This window comes from Sinocyclocheilus anshuiensis, unplaced genomic scaffold (assembly GCF_001515605.1).
Source record: "Sinocyclocheilus anshuiensis isolate Anshui unplaced genomic scaffold, SAMN03320099.WGS_v1.1 scaffold309, whole genome shotgun sequence".
Classification (NCBI taxonomy): domain Eukaryota; kingdom Metazoa; phylum Chordata; class Actinopteri; order Cypriniformes; family Cyprinidae; genus Sinocyclocheilus; species Sinocyclocheilus anshuiensis.
In genome coordinates this window covers 309,575-322,542 of record NW_015539839.1, presented here as the reverse complement: position 1 = coordinate 322,542, position 12,968 = coordinate 309,575, and the positions used below count along the sequence as shown (strand labels likewise).

The 12,968-nt window shown below is 35.2% G+C and overlaps 1 protein-coding gene across 2 annotated transcripts in view; it reads left to right on the top strand.

Annotated features, from left to right (window-relative positions):
* Positions 1 to 8,913, top strand: part of smad1 (SMAD family member 1) — a 25,891-nt gene extending 16,978 nt beyond the window's left edge. For both annotated transcript variants that reach the window (XM_016480695.1, XM_016480696.1), the window contains 5 exons: positions 1,415 to 1,693; positions 3,385 to 3,501; positions 6,616 to 6,837; positions 7,018 to 7,274; positions 7,807 to 8,913. In XM_016480695.1, the coding sequence (XP_016336181.1) occupies positions 1,415 to 1,693; positions 3,385 to 3,501; positions 6,616 to 6,837; positions 7,018 to 7,274; positions 7,807 to 7,950 (1,019 nt within the window). In that variant the 3' untranslated portion in view covers positions 7,951 to 8,913. The remainder of the gene's footprint in view (positions 1 to 1,414; positions 1,694 to 3,384; positions 3,502 to 6,615; positions 6,838 to 7,017; positions 7,275 to 7,806) is intronic.
* The last annotated feature ends 4,055 nt before the right edge of the window (positions 8,914 to 12,968 follow it).

Here is a 12,968-nt window from a genome sequence, read left to right as displayed (position 1 = left end):
CACTCCAGAACGGCAGTACGCTCTCCACATCCATTTTCTAACAACACTCATTGCTATATCACTGAAATACATGTTCTCAATCTCACTGCAAATGTCTTGACAGTCTAAAACTATAAATAAAAAGGTATGTGGGCAACAAAGGCGGAAACACCAGTTACCACATTTCATTGCTCTACTACTTTTAGAGAGTTCAGGCGTGTGTGACAACTGTGAATATGTCTCTTGGATGAGATATGGAATTTGTATATTTTACAAAAATACTGAAAATAGTGGACGACAAAACAATACTAAAGATATATGATAATTATAAATTATTAAAGGGATAGTATACCCAAAACATGAATATTCTGTAATCATTTACTCACCCTCATGTTGTTCCAAATCTTTATGCATTTTTTTCTTCTGTGAATCATTGAAGATATTTAAAAAAATATATCACTGTTTTCTGACCATACAATGATGGATCTTTCATTGTATGGACACAAACAGTTGAAACATTCTTCAAAACATATTTTTGTAAAGTCATAGAGGTTTGTAACAACATGAGGGTGAGTAAATGATGACAGAATAGTCACATTTGGGTAAACTGTTATTTTATTGTTTCTTTGATATATTTTTGGTTCTCGGTGGGCAATTTTATTTTATTTATTTTTTTATTTTGCCAGTATTCTTCAAATCACTATGGCGAGTCTACAATAACGAATTCAATCAATAATGAATAATGAGGAAATTTCAGGATTTCATTAGTTCTTGTGCGTCTATATCAACTATATAGATGTTTTTCCTGAACGCGGAAGTCACGCCTGACTCTTAACTGGAAGGATGCTTTGCATTTCCGGTCTCCAGTGTTTCTAGTCAAATTAGCATATATTCCGAGTTGATAATCCAATGTTAAACCTATTAAAATATTTTAAAAATGCACATGGCTCCATAGCGCCATCACTTTACGGTGTCGCAGTGACCGTCATTAGTCAGTGCCTCACTCCTCAAAGTATGAGTGTGTAGATGACACAAAGCTGCCGACATTAGCTAGATTAAAAACAGATGGGCACTATTTGAATGGGTTATGGAGACCGGAATAGAAGAGCATCCAATCAGGAGTTAGAATTCATAATAGCGGCACTCATCGTTTACTCAGGAAAAAGGTCTATATATACAAAAGAAAGTTTGGCCACTAGTGCAGGTATGCCGCTTACCTAGATTATATATTTTTTTGTTAGTATATGTCTTGTAGGATTTTCTTATTCTCAGTGATTATGGTGTACTGTAGCTTGTCAGATATGCTCTGATTTGGTGTCACAGGGTGTATATGGCCATACATGAATTCATATCTCATTCATTTGTCAAAGTCTGATGGATTCTCGTGTCACCTATCATTCTGATTGTTTTTGATATTTCTCCTCTCTTCCTTCAGTGCTGCCACCTGTGCTGGTGCCACGAAACAGCGAGTTCAATGCGAAACTCTCTATGCTGCCACGCTTCCGTAACCCACTCCACCAGACGGAACCCCCTATGCCTCAGAACGCCACCTTCCCTGACTCCTTTCAACAGCAGCCAGCGAACGCCCTTCCCTTCACCCCGAACTCCCCGACCAACAGCTACCCCAGCTCGCCCAACAGCGGCACAGGCAGTACAGCCACCTTGCCCCATTCACCATCCAGCTCGGACCCAGGTAGCCCTTTTCAGATGCCAGGTGAACTGCGCTTATGCTATTCTTTTCACTGTCTTTACAGTAACAATCAAAATTAGTATGTTTTAGTGTTTTTTTTTTACAAAAGTGTCTTATTCACACACCAAAGCTGCATTTATTTGATAAAAAATGCAACAAAAAGTAATATTATGAAATATTTTTAGAGTTTTGGCAATTACAACTTTGTTATTGTATTTATTGTATTTTAACATGTAATTTATTTCTGTGATGCAAGGCGGAATTTTCAGCAGCCATTACTGCAGTCTTCAGTGTCATATGTTCCTTCAAAAATCAAATAATATGGACATTTTTTTTTGTGGAAACAATGTTACATTCTTTCAGGATTAATCAATAGAAAGTTCAAAAGAACAGCATTTATTTAAAATAATCTTTTCCAACATTATAGAAGTTATATTGTCACTTATGGTCAATTTAATGCATCCTTGCTGAATAAAAGTATTAATTTCTTTCTTTCAGAATTTTTTTTTTAAATTATAAATGTATGTACTTATGAGATTTCAGTTCATGTTTTGAGACAAAACCATAGAGCATGTCGAAATGCCATGCATTTAATTCACAGTAAATTACATTTCAAATTTGTAAAATATAAATAGTAATTCTCTTGTATGTTGGTACAGTTGTACTTGTGTGATTACTATATTCATGTGTAATATGGTACTGAAATTACACTATAAGGTACTGCAGATAATATCAAATATGACGTTTATTTATTTATTCAGCAGACACATTGTTTGCTTATCGGGTATTGTTGTACCTTTTAAGAAGAGAAAATGTATTTTTATGGTAAAAGACTGTTAATTAAAGATAGTAATATTATGGAACCTTTACACAGACTCTGGCATTGTACATTTAGCAGTATTAGCAGAAATATTTCAGAGTTTGCTTTTTTTTATTCATTTGTATTTATACCGCTATACTTTGTCATTATTAACATGGAATTTAAAAGGCAAAACTAGTTAACAATAGACTTGTGCCGGTATTCGGTACTGCAATATATCACGGTAATGAATATGCACAATATAAATAATGATCTTTAAAAAAGCATCATATGACCCCTTTAACTAAGGTTAACTAACGAGGTCTTATTGTAAAGGGTTCTTTTGCACTTTAATCTGTGTAAAACTTTTAACTTTATAATTTTTTCTGTATTGCTTTATTGCATTTAAATGTTCAGTTATTTTTGTTATAAGAAAAAAGTTATTAAACCTGTTATACTGTATTATGACAGCACTTTTTTTTAAACAAAATTTCAATATCGTGATAATACCGTATACCATAATAAAAACATTAGCAATTAATCGCAACATGAAAATCTGATACCGGCATATCCCTAGTTAACAACACTGCTGCCATGGTGTTTCTATTGCTTCTAAGGGAGTGACTGCAAATTGGACATCTTTCTCACTTCTGACTGCTGGGATCAATCTCCCTTTTTTTCCTCTTTTGGAAAATAGTGAAAACACAATATTTATTTATTTTTTTTTTTTCAAATATGAATTTAAAAAGTAAGACTTGCTGTGCTTCTATAGAAATCTTCACTGCTATAGTTTACTACAGATTTTCAAACCTGAGAATGTAAAAAAAAATATTTTAGGTATATTTATATTTTATATTTATCTTTTTATTTATGAACATCTCTTTTGTCTGTTTTTTTTTGGTTGTTGCTTCAAAAGAAACCCCTCCACCAGCTTATATGCCCCCAGAGGAGCCAATGACACAGGACTGTCCCCAGCCAATGGACACTAACCTGCTAGGTCAGAACCTGACACTGGAGCTCAACAACCATCCAGGTACACTCCATTTAAATGATAAAAACCACACCAAAATGAGACACCACACTAAGCTTCAGCCACTCCGGCAAAGATATCGCCCGTTCCTTACAGCATGACATGGGCTGCTTTAAGCTATCAGCAGCTGCCTGCCCACACTGCAGGTGCAGGAAGTCCAAACACAAACATACTCTCTCACACACAAATTTGCAGACGGTCTAACTTTTTGTTCTTTAAATCTGGTTAATCTTGCAGCAAAGTATGTAGTAAAATCGCATACATTAAGTTACAGTTATACAATATCAGAAAATAATATTGTTCTTTGAATATCGGTAAACAGTAACATTAATAATGAATTAATTTTCTGTATTTTGTTCCACATCCTGCTCATTGTTATCCTCCAAACACTGTTCAGATTGAAGGCTAAGAAAATAAATTAAATGGACATACATATGCAGGCAGTGCCATACATGTGCAAAAAATATTTTAAATGTAAATATTACAAAAGTGTGCACAGTTTTGACATGTAAATGTAAGATAGTTTTTACATTTGTATCCAATTAAATCCGTTATGATAACTTTACAGTTACTGCTTTCATAGAAATCCCATTAATTGACTAATTTGAAGATCCAGCAACAATATTTAGTCAGAATTATTGTGCTTTAGTTCTCTGCTGTGTTCTGTCTGTTTGAAACCCATGTGTGTGCTTCCACTCAGTGAAGTCTATAAAGTTTAACCGAGACTTGCTTGCTGTCAGGACAATATAACCATAAAATGTAATGTGGTGTGCTGGGAAAACATGTCTGAAACGCATTAAACAGCAAATACACCTGTCAATTGAAGCCAGTAAACTATGTGAGTACACAAGTTTGCTTAAAGAGTATATAATAGCATTCTCATGTTTAGGACAACTAGGTTCATGCACCCTCTGCTCTTTTTTTAGTGTGTTTTGTCTATAGACTGCATTTTGTCCATGACTGATGGAAGTTAAAGTGCACAGCGCAGAGACCAGACTAGATAATGAAATTTGTTGTTAATTATTTGTATTATCCATTCGTTATTGCAGCACTGTTGGGCTGTGAGTTAGTATTGGTTATGGCGCATTATTTACAGTTAGTCAATGATAGCAAAAGCTTGAATGAACACTGCGTACATTACTGCCCTGAATGCTGTAAACACCTTTAACATGGGTTAATTACAGATTTTACGTTACCATTTTTATTTCTTATGCATCCTGTGTTTGGAAAAATTGTTTTAACACAATGTTTAAAACACACACATTTGTGTTCATGGCATGAAAACAGCCCTGTACTTCAGAATCAATGATTCCAATTATGCAGCACATTGAATATACAGTTTGTATGTAGTGACGCACAGGAGGCGAGGGGTGCGCAGAAACAGGCGAGCTGTTGAAATATTTGCGGAAGTTGTGGTACTGTCAAAATTTTGGGATGCACACTCAAGCTGCATCCTGTGGCGCACTCATTTCTATTGTGATAGGCTAATGGGAAAAGAGTAGACAAAACACACCTGTGGCCCAGTGTCACAGACCAGAGGAAACTGGGTAGAAACATGCCATAGATAAACACATTACCCTCTCTTTGGGATTTGCACAGTTGTCACAGATGAACTGTGGGTATCAGAAAGAGGACATATTAATGACTGGTGTTTTATGGGACCCACACGTTTGCTTGCACTGGGGTGCGATTTCATACGGACAGCTATCCCACTTGTATTATGCTGATTTGGTTGTATTTTGTTGGCCCTTGAATAGTGCAGGGTAATAACCAATCACTGCAGCCTGTTACTAAAGTGTTACCATTAATAGCCTAGCAACAGTGACCTCATATAAACACCCTAGTAAAATCGATATGCCCTCTGCTGTAAGAGATGAGATGCAAGTCTAAATCTGTTAATCATATTGCTTAATCATATTCAAAGACACAATCCAGCACTAAAGGTGCATTAATAGATACCAAAATAGCTAAATAAAATGTTTTGGTGGTTGTGTCAATACAGTCAAAAACAAATAAAAATAATAATATGCTTTATGTTAACCTGTGAAATTGCCAACTTGTTTTAAAAGGTTATAAAATATTAATATTAATATTAAAAATGCACACTGCTTTTTTTTTTTTACACACTTTTTAAAAAAAATACTGTTATTCAGCAAGGATGCATTAAATTGTTTAAACGTGATAGTAAGGTTTTATAATGTTAAAAATATTTATATTTCAAATAAATTCTGTTCTTTTGAACTTAAAGGGAAAAAAACTGTTTTCCACAATAATATTAAGCAGCACAACTGTTTACAGTAATGATACTAGTATATGTTTATTAAGCATCAAATCAGCATATTAGACTAATTTCTTAAAAATCAAGTGATACTGAAGACTGCAGTAATGGCTGATAAAAATTCAGCTTTGCCTCACAACCCAAAAATGAAAATTCTGTCATTAGTTACTCACCCTCATGTTATTCCACACCTGTAAGACCTTTGTTCATCTTTGAAACACAAATTAAGATATTTTTGATAAAATCTGAGAGCTTTCTGAACCTGACAGAATTTTCATTTTTGGGTGAACTATCCCTTTAAGAGTCACTTATATGTGACCCTGGACCACAAAATCAGTCTTAAGTCGCTGGGGTATATTTGTAGCAATAGCCAAAAATACATTGTATGGGTCAAAATTATTGATTTTTCTTTTATGCCAAAAATCATTAGGATATTAAGTAAAGATCATGTTCCATGAAGATATTTTGTAAATTTCCTACTGTAAATATATCAAAACTTAATTTTTGATTAGTAATATATGCATTGCTAAGAACTTCATTTGGACAAATTTAAAGGTGATTTTCTCAATATTTGGATTTTTTTGCACCCTCAGATTCCAGATTTTCAAATGGTTGTATCTCGGCCAAATATTGTCCTATCCTAACAAACCAAACATCGATGGAAAGCTTATTTATTCAGCTTTCAGATTATGTATAAATCTTGATTTCGAAAAATTGACCCTTATGACTGGTTTTGTGGTCCATGGTCACAAAATTTTATTTTCACACCATTCTACTTTGCTTTAATACAGTATGTGTATGTGTGCTTGTGCTCAATAAGTTCATAACCATCTGTGCAGATGTTCAGCCTGTGGCATATGCGGAACCCAAACACTGGTGCTCCATTGTGTACTATGAGCTGAATAATCGTGTGGGAGAGGCTTTCCAGGCCTCCTCAACCAGCGTACTGGTGGACGGCTTTACCGCTCCCTCCAACAACCGTAACCGTTTCTGCCTTGGTCTGCTGTCGAATGTCAATCGCAACTCGACCATTGAGAACACTCGACGCCACATCGGAAAAGGTTTGACTGAAATAATCACTATATAAAACAGTATCTGCCTATTGTGTGTTGAATTGCACTATTATATAGCACTAAAATATGACAATGAGTTGATATGATAGTAACATGATACTGAAGTGCTGTTAATAAGCTAAATATTCATAATGTAAACTCGTAATCACCTTTTCATCTATTTTGCAGGAGTACATTTGTACTATGTGGGAGGAGAGGTATACGCGGAATGTTTGAGCGACAGCAGTATCTTTGTTCAAAGCCGCAACTGCAACTATCACCATGGTTTCCACCCCACCACCGTATGCAAGATTCCCAGTCGCTGCAGCCTAAAGATCTTCAACAACCAGGAGTTTGCCGAGCTCTTGGCACAGTCTGTCAATCACGGTTTTGAAGCCGTCTATGAACTCACCAAGATGTGCACCATCCGCATGAGCTTTGTAAAGGTAAGCTAGACTATATAAACGAATAATTCAAGTGATCGCTCACCCAAAAATGTACTCCTCCTGTATGCCTTTTTTTCTTCTGTAAAACACAAAAGAAGATATTTTGAAGAATGCTTCTATCAAACACCAAATAAAAGTTTTTATGTTTTTGAAATAAGTCTCTTATGCTCGCCAAGGCTGCATTGTATTTGATCAAAAATCCAGTAAAAAAAGAAATATTATTACAGTTTTAGGGAACTGTTTTTATTTTTTATACATTTAAAAATGTAATTTATTCCATTGATGGCAATGCTGAATTTTTTAGCAGTCATTACTAAAGTTTTCAGTGTCACATGATCCTTCAGAAATATGCTTTTATTGTATGAAAAAAAAAATCCGACGCTGAAAGAAGTGGGTACAGGTTCGGAACCCTATGTGGGTGAATTATTATATCAGAATTCAATGAGAATTCCCGTTTTTGAGTTCATCTTCTCTTTATGTAGCACACAGTTTCAGGAGAAACACAGCTGATATCTTTGTACTTGTGTTCCAGGGTTGGGGTGCAGAGTATCACCGACAGGATGTGACAAGCACCCCATGCTGGATTGAGATTCATCTTCACGGGCCCCTGCAGTGGCTGGATAAAGTCCTCACCCAGATGGGCTCTCCTCACAACCCCATTTCCTCCGTGTCCTAGACAGAGCTGACCATAAGGCAACTGCAGATGTAGCCCTGTCAGTCCGGGTTCCCATGCAGAAGCTGATTGGTTGAAGGGAGGAGGGTGGGGTTTGTATTCTACTTGAAGGTAGTTTGTTTGGGGGCATACATTTTGGCTGAAGAGTCCTCAGTTCTCAGCCTGTGAGAATCTGGAAGATACTTGACAACTTTGTGTGACCAAGCATGTTAAATGATGAGGCCATCATACTTGTGGCAAGTATCCTCCTTTGGTCTTGTTTGTGAGAGAAGTTGGGTTTTTAAGCCGATTTGTTTTTCTTTCATTTTCTTTTGCAGTTTTTCTCTTTTTTGCAGTTTACAAATCAGTATTCCATTGGCGAAAAAAGATCTGCATCGTAGCTTAGAGACTAGTACAGTGTTGTACAGAGTAGTGTAGCGTGAACACGTCTGATAGACAAAGAAGTAAGAAAATATAATGCTTTAAATGAACTGAATGGCATGAAGCAGTGAGAAGGATAACGAGGTTATTAATGCTAATTTTTTTCACAGCCAGCAAGAAGAAAATATGTAGCAAAAATGGACAAAAATGTCTGTTGTAGAATGAAAAATACATAAATTTGAACACACAAAACTTTTAAATGGGATAAAGGTATGGGGAGTTAGGGCATGTTAGTAGTGGGTAGGGATGCATAAGCAAACTCATGCGTATGTCGTGCTACTTTTATAGCAGTTGTGTTCGACTGATTTATAAAATGGGTGTGTAAATGTACCTATTAGTAGAGAAAGTGCTGTGCAGTCTGTTTTTTTTGCAAGTGTGGTTTGATCCCCAGGATTGTAAGTCTATGAAAGCAGAGGAAGGCATTGTTTACTTTGTCCGTATATTGTGCACTGCACCACTGTGCTGCACGGAAGAACGTCCTCCTTTCTGTTGGTTTTTTTTCTGAAATGCCATGATTTTCATAAAACGCCTTTAAAAAAGGCAAGAAAAAATGCACATGATGCCTATCCGTTTTCGGCATTTTTAGAGTAAAATAATGACCTTTTTTGTTGACTAAGTTCTAAATGGCACTAGTGATATTGTTTTGTAAAAAGTAGTTCATTTTTGATTAACTTGCGCTCAGCTTTTTTATTCATAATGAAATCCCATCCACTGTTAAAATGTAAACATTTTTGTATTTTTTTCGAAGAAAATATATACTGTTGTTCCTTCATATCTGCACTTTCATAAGCGGCTTCTTGTCTCTGTCCCTTTTTTTGTGCTGTTCTTGCTTACTTACTATCTAAAAGCAGTTTTATTCCATGAATATCAAGTCTCTACTGGAAGATTCAATAAAATTGTTTCATTACCACTGTCTTTTAGTCTCTTTATGTTTAGAAAGTCTCAAGGCAAACTAATCGCTTTTATAAATGTAATCTGTTATTTAATGTAAATAATATTATTGAATTGGATATACAGTGACATTAAAACAAATGTAAGGCATTGCATAATCGGTAACTTAATGTTGAAATAGTATAGAAATAACCTGTTAAGTAGCCAGCTGTAAGCCTATGATTATGATTGCTGATTGCAAAGGCCTTAATGAGAAGATTAAATTGAACAATTTTATTGGAACAAGACAACAACAACACGCTAGTTTCATTTATCTGATCCCGGTCTTGTCTTCTTCACTGTATTTTAAATGAAGACCACCATGTGGATGTGGATGCCATGCATGTGGCATGACGGTGCCAGTAGGATCAAAAGAAAAGAAAACAGCGCCCTCTAGTGTCAAATCTGAAATTTGTATTGAAAGGTTACAGACTATGTGCTGCACACTTCTGTATCATAATGTTGTAAAATACAAAAGGTAAGTTGGGAGCTATGTAAGTTTATGTATATATTATTTATGTGTACTGTATGTATTCCCAAAACAAATAGTTCATAATCAAACTACATTAACTGTGTCTTAAAATTATAGTTTTATTCAGCATAACAGGAGTGCATGCAGATTCTAAATAATTATAAATATTACAACGAATCTGAATGACCTACTTTTACAAAAATTGATATATTCTCACACCATGGCAAAACAAAAGTGTATTTTATTTAAAAAATGGCCATACGGTGGCGCTATAATAAATAACTTTTTAGTTAATAACTCCACAAATGTGTGATAGAATCAAAATTCTTGTTACGAGTCCTTGCTTTAACCCTGAACAAGAGTGCATTTAATTTTTATGATTATCTATCAACTTTTAACGCCATTTTAATTTGATTAAAAACAAATAAATAAATATTCTTTTTCAAACTCCTCCTAGACCATTTGTCAGATCTTCACCAAACTTTGCAGGTCAGCTCTAGACCTTGCTGGCAAAAAGTTATCAAAATAATTTTGATATATTAAACTGTTTAGCGGGTACATTTGTGTTAATACTTGTCTGGTATGACCCATTATGACTACATGAATGTATGCTGTTTGCAGTTAAAACTTCTCAAACCTTGTCCATATGGAGAACAAGTTATTTTGAAGAAACATTTAGTTTCATTAATTTTTGGCATATATCTGCTGAATGCAATGTCAAAGCTTAAAGAAACTGGACATACAATAGACAACAGCTATGATCCATTGTTAAAAATTGGTATGCACATTCTATGTTGGATGTCCTAATATGACTCAGACACATCAAAAAACAAGGCAAACTTTATAAAAAAATTTATTATACATTTTCTTACAAAGTTTTCTTATAAATTCTAATACAATTGTCCTATTAAATAATCTTATACACTTATAAACTTATATACATTATCTCATCAAAACTGACCGAAGACAGAAAACAACAGGGTGGCCATGACAGAAGTTGTTTTCTTCTTCATGTCTTAATCCATGACCTGATAAAAAATTTTTTATAAATCAATCAGCATTCATAATCTAAATACATTACATTTAAAGCAAATTTGATTTGGCAAGAAGTTTATGACTAATGATCAAACCAATCAAAAAATGAGGGAATTCCCGTTTTTGAGTTAATCTTCCCTTTATTTAGCACACCGTTTCAGGAGAACACAGTTGACATATTTGTACTTGTGTTCCAGGGTTGGGGTGCAGAGTATCACCGACAGGATGTGACAAGCACCCCATGCTGGATTGAGATTCATCTTCACGGGCCCCTGCAGTGGCTGGATAAAGTCCTCACCCAGATGGGCTCTCCTCACAACCCCATTTCCTCCGTGTCCTAGACAGAGCTGACCATAAGGCAACTGCAGATGTAGCCCTGTCAGTCCGGGTTCCCATGCAGAAGCTGATTGGTTGAAGGGAGGAGGGTGGGGTTTGTATTCTACTTGAAGGTAGTTTGTTTGGGGGCATACATTTTGGCTGAAGAGTCCTCAGTTCTCAGCCTGTGAGAATCTGGAAGATACTTGACAACTTTGTGTGACCAAGCATGTTAAATGATGAGGCCATCATACTTGTGGCAAGTATCCTCCTTTGGTCTTGTTTGTGAGAGAAGTTGGGTTTTTAAGCCGATTTGTTTTTCTTTCATTTTCTTTTGCAGTTTTTCTCTTTTTTGCAGTTTACAAATCAGTATTCCATTGGCGAAAAAAGATCTGCATCGTAGCTTAGAGACTAGTACAGTGTTGTACAGAGTAGTGTAGCGTGAACACGTCTGATAGACAAAGAAGTAAGAAAATATAATGCTTTAAATGAACTGAATGGCATGAAGCAGTGAGAAGGATAACGAGGTTATTAATGCTAATTTTTTTCACAGCCAGCAAGAAGAAAATATGTAGCAAAAATGGACAAAAATGTCTGTTGTAGAATGAAAAATACATAAATTTGAACACACAAAACTTTTAAATGGGATAAAGGTATGGGGAGTTAGGGCATGTTAGTAGTGGGTAGGGATGCATAAGCAAACTCATGCGTATGTCGTGCTACTTTTATAGCAGTTGTGTTCGACTGATTTATAAAATGGGTGTGTAAATGTACCTATTAGTAGAGAAAGTGCTGTGCAGTCTGTTTTTTTTGCAAGTGTGGTTTGATCCCCAGGATTGTAAGTCTATGAAAGCAGAGGAAGGCATTGTTTACTTTGTCCGTATATTGTGCACTGCACCACTGTGCTGCACGGAAGAACGTCCTCCTTTCTGTTGGTTTTTTTTCTGAAATGCCATGATTTTCATAAAACGCCTTTAAAAAAGGCAAGAAAAAATGCACATGATGCCTATCCGTTTTCGGCATTTTTAGAGTAAAATAATGACCTTTTTTGTTGACTAAGTTCTAAATGGCACTAGTGATATTGTTTTGTAAAAAGTAGTTCATTTTTGATTAACTTGCGCTCAGCTTTTTTATTCATAATGAAATCCCATCCACTGTTAAAATGTAAACATTTTTGTATTTTTTTCGAAGAAAATATATACTGTTGTTCCTTCATATCTGCACTTTCATAAGCGGCTTCTTGTCTCTGTCCCTTTTTTTGTGCTGTTCTTGCTTACTTACTATCTAAAAGCAGTTTTATTCCATGAATATCAAGTCTCTACTGGAAGATTCAATAAAATTGTTTCATTACCACTGTCTTTTAGTCTCTTTATGTTTAGAAAGTCTCAAGGCAAACTAATCGCTTTTATAAATGTAATCTGTTATTTAATGTAAATAATATTATTGAATTGGATATACAGTGACATTAAAACAAATGTAAGGCATTGCATAATCGGTAACTTAATGTTGAAATAGTATAGAAATAACCTGTTAAGTAGCCAGCTGTAAGCCTATGATTATGATTGCTGATTGCAAAGGCCTTAATGAGAAGATTAAATTGAACAATTTTATTGGAACAAGACAACAACAACACGCTAGTTTCATTTATCTGATCCCGGTCTTGTCTTCTTCACTGTATTTTAAATGAAGACCACCATGTGGATGTGGATGCCATGCATGTGGCATGACGGTGCCAGTAGGATCAAAAGAAAAGAAAACAGCGCCCTCTAGTGTCAAATCTGAAATTTGTATTGAAAGGTTACAGACTATGTGCTGCACACTTCTGTATCATAATGTTGTAAAATACAAA